The 12,108-nt window shown below is 39.6% G+C and overlaps 1 protein-coding gene across 2 annotated transcripts in view; it reads left to right on the top strand.

Annotated features, from left to right (window-relative positions):
• FAM120A (family with sequence similarity 120A) overlaps positions 1-12,108 on the top strand; it is a 130,571-nt gene that overhangs the window by 41,960 nt on the left and 76,503 nt on the right. For both annotated transcript variants that reach the window (XM_050957741.1, XM_050957742.1), the window contains exons 8-9: positions 2,512-2,599; positions 9,117-9,341. In XM_050957741.1, the coding sequence (XP_050813698.1) occupies positions 2,512-2,599; positions 9,117-9,341 (313 nt within the window). The remainder of the gene's footprint in view (positions 1-2,511; positions 2,600-9,116; positions 9,342-12,108) is intronic.

The raw sequence follows: 12,108 nt of genomic DNA on the forward strand, positions 1-12,108 counted from the left end.
TTCTCAACCAGGGAGCCACGAGCAGGTTTCAGGGGATCCGTCAAGCAGGGCCAGCATCGGACTCACTGGGGCCCAGGGCAGAAAGTTGAAGCCCCACTGCATAGGGCTGAAGCCCAAGGCTCTGAGCCCTGGCTGAAGCCTGAGCAATGTAGTTTCATGGGGCCCCAAACAATTGCCCTGTTTGCTACCCCCTAACGCTGGCCCTGGCTTTTATATGCAGAACATCACTTGTGACACAGGTGGGCTGTGGAGGTTTTACAGCATGCTGGGGGGGCCTCAGAAAGGAAAAGATTGAGAACCCTTGTAATAGGTCATATGTCCATTTTGGTAAGACAGTTGTGGAGTCTTTGTTGTTACTGATTTCCAACAGGAGATTTCATAGAATGTCAGGGTTGGAAGGGACTTCAGGAGGTCATCTAGTCCAAGCCCCTGCTCAAAGCAGGACCAATCTCCAGACAGGTTTTTGCCTGAGATCCCTAAATGGTCCCCATAAGTATTGAACTCACAACCGTGGGTTTAGCAGGCCGATGCTCAAACCACTGAGCTATCCCTCTCTGCCTCTTGCCATGTACTATTTCTTTGTACTGTGAGTACTGTCTGCATATAACCTTAAATAGATGACCTGGTTGCATGCACCATGGCACATAACACTACTTAGTCTAAAGATGCCTTTAGACGTTCAAATCTGTGGTGCTTAGTAGGCAGTTGTGAATGCATCTCTTCATGGCAGTACATTCTGAGCATGTTTGCAATTAATGGCAAAACCCTAAATTTTATTTTTTGTGATGTAATTGGTACACACTGGGGATCTGTGGACCACATTATGCTTGCTTTGCTTAATGAACTATGTACAATTACTTATCCACAATTAAAATTTTCAACTTATAAAATTGGTACATCTATGTTAATAAGATATGTACACTAGAAATTTTTTTTAGTTTTTCACAATAATGTAATTTGTTTTATGCAGTACATTCTAAATGAATTTAGAAATTGGCATCCAGACAATATCACTTGTATCACTATGTTTAGTGACAGTTTCTTAAGTGGGAAACTAGTTGGTAAATTGACAGACGTTCGAACTTCATTCAAGATGTTTTTCTACACTAATAGAAGATAAGTTGATAAGTAACAGCATGGATTTGTCAAGAAAAAAGTATGTCAAATCAACCTATAGCTTTCTTTGACAGCGTAACAAGCCTTGTGGAGAGTGGGGAAGCAGTAGATGTGGTATATTTTTAGTAAGGCTTTTGATACTGTTTTGCATGACTCTCTCATAAATCAGGTAGAGAAATACAGCGTAGGTCGTAGAGGGAGCTACTGTAAGGTAGTGCATAACTGGTTGGAAACCATTTCCTGAGAGTAGTTCTCAGCAGTTCACAGTCAAGCTGGGAGGGCATAATGAGTGGGGTCCTGCAGGGATTTGTCCTGGGTCCAGTTCTGTTCAATATCTTTATCAATGATTTAGCTAATGGCATGGAGAATATACGTTTATAAAGTCTGTGGACTATACCAACCTGGAAGGGGTTGCAAGTGCTTTGGAAGGTAGGATTAAAATTCAAAATTATGTGGACAAACTGGAGAAATGGTCTGAAGTGAGTAGGATGACATTCAGTAAGGACAAATGCAAAGTACTCCACTTAAAAAGGAACAATCAGTTGCACACGTACAAAATGAGAAATGACTGTCTAGGAAGGAGTACTGTGGAAAGGGATCTGAGGTCATAGTGGATCACAGGATAAATACGATTCAACAGTATAATACAGTTGGGGTGAGGGTGGGGGGCGCAAATATTCTGGGATGTAATAGCTGGAGTGCTGTAAGCAAGACATGCTGATATGGCCTCAACTGGAGTATTGTATCCAGTTCTGGACACCACATTTCAGAAAGGATGTGGACAAACTGGAGAAAGTCTAGAGGAGAGCAACAAAAATGTTTAAAGGTTTAAAAAAATGTGACCTATGAGGGAAGATTGAAAAAATTGGATGTTTAGTCTGGAGAAGAGACTAAGGGGGTGGAACATAAGTTTTCAAGTGCATAAAAGGTTGTTACAAGGAGATGGGTAAAAAATTGTTCTTATTAACCTCTGAGGCTAGGACAAGAAGAAATGGGTTTAAATTGCATCAAGAGCAGTTTAGGTTGGACATTAAGAAAAAATTCCTACCTATCAGGGTGGTTGGTTAAGCACTGGAATAAATTGCATAGGAAAGTTGTGGGATCTCTGTCATTGGAGGTTTTTTAAGAGCAGGTAAAGGATGGTGGAGATAATACTTAGTCCTTATAATTATAAAGGAAACCTTAATAGTTTTTTAAAATTACAATCCAAATGTTAGCAACATTTAATTGACAATTATGGGGATGTTACACTGCTTTCTAGACAATCCTGTATATTGGCATTTCTAATTTATATGGTGTCTTTTAAAATTAGAGCACTCACTGATAAAAATTCTCATTGACTATTAATAAAGCTATTAAGATGCATCTTACATTTTTTTCTTTTTTTCTATTCAGCCATGTCAGTGGGAACAAAATGAGTTGGGAAAAAACAAGAACACAGTCGGAAAACCAAGCACATGGAGACCCAGGAGACCAAACAAAGGTAATATCTTAAGTTCCAAACCTCCACATTTATTGCTACAGCCTTACAAGCATATGGGTAAAATTTTCAAAAGCACCCGTGAGGACTTAAAAAAAAAATAAAAAAACAAACAAACTGTAATATACAGTGAAAAGTGGCTTAAAATATGTCATGATATGCGTACAAAATTGTAAACTCAGTAGACTAGCTCACCCTGTCATTCTTGGATATTTCTGCACATTTCGTTTACACGATAATATACTATGTTGATTTCAGTATGAATGCCTTTAGTAGTCTTAATGTAGCATCTACAGGATGTTTGCTATATCCTTCAAGCTCTGCATGGTCTATCTGTTCCGAGCAGTTCCATTACGGATATTTGAAGGTAGGGCATAACTGCCCAACTCAGAACTGTGTAGTCATTATTATCAATTAATGTACGAGAATTCAAAGATGGAAAAAATAGTATTACTTATCAGTTAGAGATATTACTTTTACAAATGGTTGGGATGAATTTCACAATGAATAGTAAAGTAATTCTATGAGTTTAATGTAAGGATGGTACAATTAATACCTTAAGAATTCAACATTGATTTAAAATTGTGCTAGTAAAAAGCAAGTGCCAAAACCATTGTCAATTTGAAGGACATCATTCCAGACTTGCCAAGTTTCAACTACATTTCATTGAAAATTCACAAGTTTTATACCTCCAATATAAACTAAGTTTATAACAGAGATGAAGGCTAGCAATTAATTTATTCTTAGGCAAAAAAAATACAATAAAAATAAAGCCAAACCAAAGTCTGGAGTTATGGTGAAAAGACCTTATTTTCTTAGCTATAAACCCTTTTGAGAATGTGTTAGTTCTCTTCTGCCCCCCACCCATAAAATTAAATCAAATACAAGTTTTTAATCTGGAAATTCCAGTCAGATATATATAGTGTCCCTATAGTGCTAACCTGAAAACAGTCAGAAACAGACCTCACCCATCCATACTTATTCCTGCAAGCCACTCCCTGTGTGATAGCTTCCTGCATGTGGACCATTCACAATTCCAAAGGACCATACAATTTGCAAAGTATGCAGAAAACTGACGTGTAGATAATCAAATGGACACATGTATATACTAGTATCTGTGTACATTTTAAAGTGTATACTTTGTGTTTCTGTGATAAGTTTTAAATGTGTAATTGCTTCCTTACCCTCCTCTAAACCAGTTTAAAAGTAATTGTATTTGTTAAGCACAATAGGAAAAGCCAAGTCTAGAGTTTGTAGTTATATTTATTTAACAGAGAGAGAGCCAAAATATTGGAAAAATCTTTGAAAGGTGAAAATACATTTTTAAAATCTAGTTCCTCTGAAACTTTGTGTGTATTCAAACTTTCCAGAAGACTTTCACATTGGAATCAGATGTGGCATGTGAAGTTCTAAGGTAGATCATTTAGGGAGTTGAAAATCTGGCCTATAACAGAAAGCTAGCGCCAACCCTGATGATAATGCTTCCTTTCTCTTATCCTTTGTTTCATTTAGTTAAATTGCAGGCTCTTGGGGTGAGGACTGTCTCGCTATGCATTTATACAGTGCCTGGGACAATGGGCTTCCCATCTCGGTTAGGCCTTTTAGGTATTACAGTAATACAAATAAATACTAACAATAATAATACTCCTAACTGTGGAGGTACTAGTGGTCTCTTGAATACCATTGTGTTGTTTGCAGTGTTGAGTGCATTATGTAGGGTGGTTTGATTTAAATTACTGATTTTTAATCGTGTATTGCAATTGTACTTTTTAGTTATTTTCCTGAGAGAGGTTGGTAACCATTAAAACATGTTGGTTTGCAACTAAATATAGCCTGTGTGCTTAATTTGGTGCTGCTTTTTGCTAACCAGGAGGATATATTATGTCTATACACATTTATTTAAGCAATTCTGCAGCTTAATTTACATTTATTCAGATTCTTAATTTTTACATTTCTTACTATGTTAGAAAATGGGGAATGATGCATTTCTTATTTATTAGATTAATTTTTTACTTGTGATGTGTGTCAAGCTCTGCCTGGATGGACATTCACATTCAGTTAAAAATGGACAAAACCACATTTTAATTTTGTTGTTAAATAAAACTACCTTAACTGCTGGACACAGAGGGGAAAACATGTCTTGCATTTATGAAAACATGTCTTGCATTTAATGCTGATTCATTAAAAGAGGAAGTATTATCTGTAGTTAGTGAATTGAACTGATTATTTCTGGTACTGATGTCATCAAGACTTTAGAACTAGTAGATTTAATAGTTTTTATTCATAGATGGGGAAAGGAAAATTAACTTTCCTTCTTTTTCTACTTCCAATTGGTTTCTAAACTTTGAATGCACTGGTCATTGAACTGAACTAGCTGAATAAACTGAAATGAAGATGATGGTCTCTCTGTACCTGCAGAAGAGGCTACAGCTATCAAAAGCTGGTTTAATACTTCAGCAAACTCTGGTTCCAGGTGTAAGCCATTGACTTCCACCAGTTCAGTGGTATTATTACTTTGGAACTTATCAGCAAATATGTACTCAATATTTTTGTATGTAATGTTTTTAATAGATTATAAGTTTAGGTGTTAACGTAGGTTATCAATGTCAAATTTATTAAAAGAATAAAAATCTGTATTTAACTTTAAAAAAATGAGATTATTAGAGTTTTCTAAACCAATTTTTATTCAACCTGGTAATAACCTAGATAGTGCAAATACATAAGTCTTGTGGTAGTGCACTTTTTTTTTAAACTAGATTTCCCCCCTCCCCCTCAATAGCAGCACAGTGTTTTTGTAAATTCTTATTTTATAGTGCCATTTCAGTATCTTCTAAATTCATTCTTAGAGCCACTAGAATTGGGGTTAGTAATCTGTTTACAATAATTAAATCTAAATAAAAATATACAATAAATATAACACTTTGGTGCTAACTAAGTGTACTTAGAAAAACATTTTATATCTGACCACTATTGCTTGAAAAAAGTACTATCACAGATTGTTTTGTTCTAACCATTCCTTTTCTATTTAACCCTTTTTTTTTTTTTTAAAATCTAAATCTGGATTACAGGTGGCCTAAAGTAATTTGAAAGGGGCAGTGCCCACTTGAATTGTTTTGAAATTCTGTGTTCTGAGGGAACACCCTTTTGAGTAGTGTGCCTTGACTTCTTTAAAATAAAAAATCCTTAACTTTTTAAATAAGGATTTGTCTGCTTCACTTTTGGTATTTAGAAAGATTTTATGGGGTACCTGGAATTACCTGAAAAAAAAGCTGGGGACCCTGCACACCTTTCTGCATGTGAAGGGATGTTCACATCTGCAAAACCATGACACTGATTAATCATAAAGTGCTGTCACATGCACGAAGCTAACAATTATAGCAATTTAGGAATTACTTGTTATAGTAGTAGATTTCAAATGAAAATATGATTCATGGTGTCCTCTTAAATTGAGAGATTACCAGATTGTTGTTAGTGAGATTTTTTGTGGGTTTCTCTGCTTTTACTTTTAAGCATCTCTGAAAGCAGTTATTCAAGTACTTTTTCATTGTTGGATAAGTCCAGCAGTATGTCACTTTTGGCTGTAAATCTTAGGGCTGGTCTACACTGGGGGGGGGGTAGGGGGGGACGGTATCGATCTAAGATACGCAACTTCAACTACATGAATAGCGTAGCTGAAGTCAAAATATCTTAGATCGATTTACCTCGGGTCCTCACAGTGTGGGATCGACGTCCATGGCTCCCTGTGTCGACTCTGCTGCCACTGCTCGCTCCGATGAAGTTCCGGAGTTGACGGGAGTGCGTTTGGGGATCGATACGTCTCAATGAGAGGCGATATATCAATCCCTGAAAAATCGATCTGGACGTACCCTTAATATTGAATTGAATTTCTAGCAACAGAATTGAATGCTATACTAGCAACTCTTAACCAGAAGAGGCAGCAAAAATCTTGTGCAACCCTCTTAACACAGGGATCATAATTTTATTCATAATGGGGGAAAAAAAACCCATAGGCTCCTCAAGATCAAATCACCTTACGTGGTCAGTGCTTGTATGTTTTCCCATTTTGTTCAAGAAATGAGCAGGGGAAGGTTTTGTCTCCCCGTCCTTCTCTCCTCCGCTCTCCCTTCCCCTCCCTAGCCAGGCTGGAGTTGAAGGCCCTTTGTTTTGCCTTTGCCCAACAAGTCAATGACTCCCCAGAAATGTTTATCAGAGATTGTTATTGCTATACTGGGAAAATATTAATGTAAAGAAAAATTATTCTTTTGAATATGAAAAGTTAAAATTTAAACTGCACAATGACATAAATATATCTTGTTTTTAATAATGGTTATTTGCAGATAAACAACGACTAGAGTAACCACAGAATAGGAAGATTTTATTTTCAGCATTCTGTTACGGTTATAATTTTGATTCACTTATGAATATAAAATCATAGAAAAGTAGGGCTGGAAGGGAACTCTAGAGGTCAACTAGTCTAGCCCCCTGCGCTGAGACAGGACCAAGTATAGACCATCCCTGGCAGGTGTTTAGCTAACCTGTTCTTAAAAACCTCCAACGATGGGATTCCATAATCTCCCTTGGCAGCCTATTCCAGAATTTAACTATTTTTATAGTTAGGAAGTCTTTCCTAATATCCAAACTAAATCTCTCTAGCTGCAGTTTAAGTCCATTACTTCATGTCCTGCCTTAAGTGGACATTGATTTCAGCCCTCTTTGTAACAGCTCTTAACATATTTGAAGACTGTTATCAGGTTCCCCTTCAGTCCTATTTTCTCAGGACTAAATGTGCCCAGTTTTTTCACCTTTCTTCTTTGGCCAGGTTTTCTAAACCTTTATCACTTTTGTTGCTTTTCCTCTGTCAGATTTGTCTTCATCTTTCTTAAATGTGTTGTGCTCAGAATTGGATACAGTACTCCAGCTGAGGCCTCACATGTGCCAAGGAGAGCAGGGCAATTACCTCCTGAATCTTACATATGACACTTCTGTTAATACACCCTAGAATGATATTAGCCTTTTTTGAAACTGCATCATGTTGTGGATCAGAAATTGAATATGAATCAACTATAACTCCCAGATCCTTTTCAGCAGTACTGTTGTCTAGACAATTATTCCTCATTTTGTAGTTGTGTGTTTATTTCTTCCTAAGGCTGTGTCTACACTTGTGGCAGCCTTTAGAGTACATGCACTACACACGTAGCTAGGTGCCGCTGTGAAAGGCTCAGGCAGCAAGGTAAAGCTCTGGTAACTCCCTGCTGCAGGAGCCTTTTACTGTGACAGGGAAAGGCTCTGGCAGAAGAGAGGCAGTGGGACACTATACTGCTAAAAATAGTGTCCTTGGGATTCAGGCATGTAGAACACTCTACTCTACCTGCCTAAGCAATGCCTCATTGTCTACACTGCTGTTTGTACCCAGGCTAGCTGGGTGTGTGGTGTCTGTACTCTACACCTACATTTATAGCTGTATGTACCTTAAGTGTAGTACTTTACACTGTTCATGTTTGCAGCTTCTGTAGCTGCCTTTGGGTAATCCATTCTACATGTTTGCACTTTTGTATAGTCAAAAAAAAAAAAGACGAATGTTTTCATTTGTTGGACAAGGTGGGTGAGATAGTATCTTCTATTGGACTTACATCTGTTGGTGAAAGAGACAGCTATAGCATTTCAGATGTAGACAAGCCAAAGTTTTCAGGCTATACAGAACTCTTTGTCAGGTGCGGGAAAGGTACTCAGGGCTTGTCTACACTTAAAATGCTACAGTGGCACAGCTGCACTGCTGTTGCGCTTCAGTGTAGACACCACCTATACTGACAGGAGGGGTTCTCCTGTTGGCATAGGTAATCCACCTCCCCACCAGGCGGTAACTAAGTTTCTTCTGTTGACCTAGCTCTGTCGACACAGGGACTTAGGTCACCTTACCTATGTCACTCAGGTATGGATGTTTCACACACTTGACCAATGTAGTTAAATCAACTTAATTTTCTAGTGTAGACCAGGCCCCAGAGAGTATGTCTACACAGCAAAGAAAAATCTGAGGCTGGCCCATGTCAGCCGACTTGGGCTCATGGGGCTATTTCATTGCTTTGTAGACTTCTGAGCTAGGGTCTGGACTCTAGCACCCTGTAGCCTGGAAGTTTACACAGCAATGAAATATCCCCTTGAGCCTGAGTGACATTGCTGTGTTGACATACCCAGAGTGTCACAGCTAAATACAAGGTGAAACAGATGGTTTAGAATGAATAGTTAACGTATTCTGAGACACCATTCAAGGTGAAGTGGCCTGTAACATCTCTGCAGTCATAGGCCAAAAAAGGGGGTCAGGGGTTTCAGCTTGTTGTAATAAGCCGTTAATCTGATGCCTTTATTAAGGCCATTATTTTTAGTGTCTAGCAAAGTTATGAATTTAAGCTCCCATTGTGGGTTCAGGGAGAGACATGCAAAGTGCCTTTTTTCTGTTAATGTACAAGTTTATTTTTCTATGTAACCAATAAAAGCATGTTTTCTTTTGTATGATGTATTACAGGCAGAAGGTTCCTCGACTGCCTCTTCAGGAAGCCAGGCAGCTGAAGTCAAAGGGAATCAAGCCAGTAGTCCACAAATCCCATGTCTGTTGTCAATGCCCACCAGGAACCATATGGATATTACCACCCCTCCATTGCCTCCTGTAGCACCTGAAGTATTAAGAGTGGCAGAACACAGGCACAAGAAGGGATTAATGTATCCCTACATCTTTCATGTCCTAACCAAGGTATGATTCTCAAACTCAGGTATTGTGAAACAGTGATTCTATAAAGGTAAACACCTGACCAGACACTATCATGAGAGGTGATGCACACTTGCTCCTGCTTAGAGCTCTGGCCTATTAGCACTTCTAACAATTGGTGAAGAAGAAGCTCCAGACAGTAGCTCTGGAAGTGAATTGCACAACAGGTGTCTGACCCTCATTGTTAAAACTACTTACTTACAAAATAGCTGATTTTTTTTTCGTGAATTTTCTCTATTTTTCCCTTTTCTGTTTTAAAAAAGTTTGGTGCGTGTGGTGCTTCTTGAGGGTTTGGCACCTCTGCCAGTCTCTCTCTGACATTACCTGTTTCAGAATCATTTAGATATTTATTTTGATGTGATTGTTGTCTGGCTCTCTTGTTCCCCTCACTGTTTCTTTTTCTCTTGGTATACCTGAAGAGAAACAGCCCAGCAGCTTAAGAAATTCCTCCAGGTGTGGCCATAAAATGTTCGTTATGGATAAACATGATTGCTATCTTCAGCGCCTGGCAAATGCATGGCAAGTGGGCAGGTCTTAGGGAGATCACTTGAACATCCCTGCTCTGCACTCTAAGTCCAACAGAAATCTCTCTGGATGGCCTTGGAGAGCAAATCTTCCACGGCAATGGAGGAGAGTTCCTCATCTTACTATGAAGAGGCTGTGTCAATGCCAGTTGATTCAGTGTAGTTTTAATGGGATTTCCCAAGGCTGTGTGTTTTGGAACTATCAGAGGTCAGCACTGTCTCAGTCATTAGAGCCAGTGGGATGCAATGATGCCCTTGGCACAACTTTTTGGTTTTGCTTAGTATAGATTCAGAGGACAAGATTCAATCCAAACCTCCCTTTAAGTGCAGGCTGAAAAGATCCTACAACTTGACCCTTCTGATCCTGTTTCCTCTTCTCACACTCCTGTTCAAAACAACTTAATGCCTATAGTAGTTCCATCCCCAACAGTTGTAGCAGCAATAAGCCCAGTCACTGGATCGTTAAACATTATTATATTATTCTCATTGATATCCTTAAAGCCAGAATGTCATTTAATTTGCAGATGGACATGCCATGCTCTTTGAGGCATGAACTTTCACTTTGCTATGTTTATACAGTGCCTCGCCCAATGGGAATGGGACTCCTCTGTGCAATAGCAATATAGATAATACTACTCCCTGGGGGCATTCTGCGCACAATATTTTAAAATTCCTCAAATTTTATTTGTCAAAATAACACTACATAATCACACCAGTTTCAAATATTTTGGTAATTTATTTCAAAATACCTGTCAGCAAGTATGTCTGTAACAATACAGACACACAAAAATTCCCTCAGGGAGTAGAGAGTTAAAGAAACCCCTATGACAACCCGGTTCCTGTTTCTCTGCCCCTTATCCTCCACCTCCCCCCGCCTCTCTAGCCCAGATACCCGTGTCCCCCAGAGCCCATGAATCCAGAGAGAGAAACAGCTTGATGCTCAGTCCAAGGCTTGCATGGAGTTTCCTGTGTGCTGCCCTCTCCTTCCCTCAGGGCATGCTGGGAACTATACCTGCCAGGAACCCTCTAGTTCCCTCTCCCTACCTCCAGCAGTGTCTTCTATAGGTGAGCTGGCCCTGCTGGGTCCAGCGGCCCCTGGTGGTGACTCGCAACACTGCAGCCCATTTCTGTGGAGGAAAGGAAATTCTACGCACAGCGTTAATTTCTGCAAAATTCTGCATTGTGTGGCGGCACAGAATTCCCCCAGGAATAATAATATATTGACTGATGACATTATTTTTCCTACAGTGACTTAATTTGAGGGTTTTGATGTCTGTGATTTTGTACTTTTGGTGCACTTTGTGTTAGTTTTTGGCCTGACACAATTGCAGCAACTCTTGTTGTCTGGATGAGTGATTTGCAGGACTCCCCTGATACATTCTAAATCTCCATATGGGGAGAGGAAGAAGTAGCTACCTGCCCAGATCCCCCACAGTTATACTTCTTGTTAATCAGGATGTCTGAGGCCATCTGCTTAAAGAATTTGAAAGAAGTTATTTATTCTTCAGGTGCTTGCATATGTCCATTCCAGTGTAGGTGTGTGCGTGCCCCAAGCACAGTTGCTGGAATTTTTCTCCCCAACGGTATCCGTTGGATCGGCTCCAACGCCTTCTGGTGCCGTGCTTTCATAACGCCGTTATAAATGGTCCTGCTGACCCCACTACCCCTTCAGTTCCTTCTTACCACCCGTGATGGTTGCTGGAACCCTTCATTGCTCAGACAGTTCCATGGCAACAGATGTTTCCTAAGATCTGTAGTGAACCAAGTTCACTACCAGTTTGTGGTGATTCCATTCGGCCTGTTAGCCGCCCCGCACGTCTTCACCAAATGCATGGCCATAGTAGCAGCCTTTCTTAGAAGAAAGGAAGTCCATGTATTTTCATACCTCAGTGACTGGCTAGTCAAGAGCCGATCCAGAGCTCAAGTGGAAGCAAACATCTGTCTCATTCAATTGACCTTCAGAATGTTAGGTCTTTTGTTGAACATCCAGAAGTCCACCCTTATCCTGATCCAAAGGATGGAGTTCGTCAGTATGGTACTTGACTCTGTGCAAGTAAGAGCTCTACTTCCAGACAATTGGTTTCACTCAATTACATCCCTGATAGGTCCCTCCAGGCTCATCTGATCACAACCCTATCGTAGTGCAACATGCGAGGCTATGTCTCAGACCTCTCCCAGTCTGACTGGCCATGATATACTTCTCCTTTTGTCATCACCTGAACTCAGTG

This window comes from Gopherus flavomarginatus, chromosome 6, assembly GCF_025201925.1.
Source record: "Gopherus flavomarginatus isolate rGopFla2 chromosome 6, rGopFla2.mat.asm, whole genome shotgun sequence".
NCBI lineage: Eukaryota > Metazoa > Chordata > Testudines > Testudinidae > Gopherus > Gopherus flavomarginatus.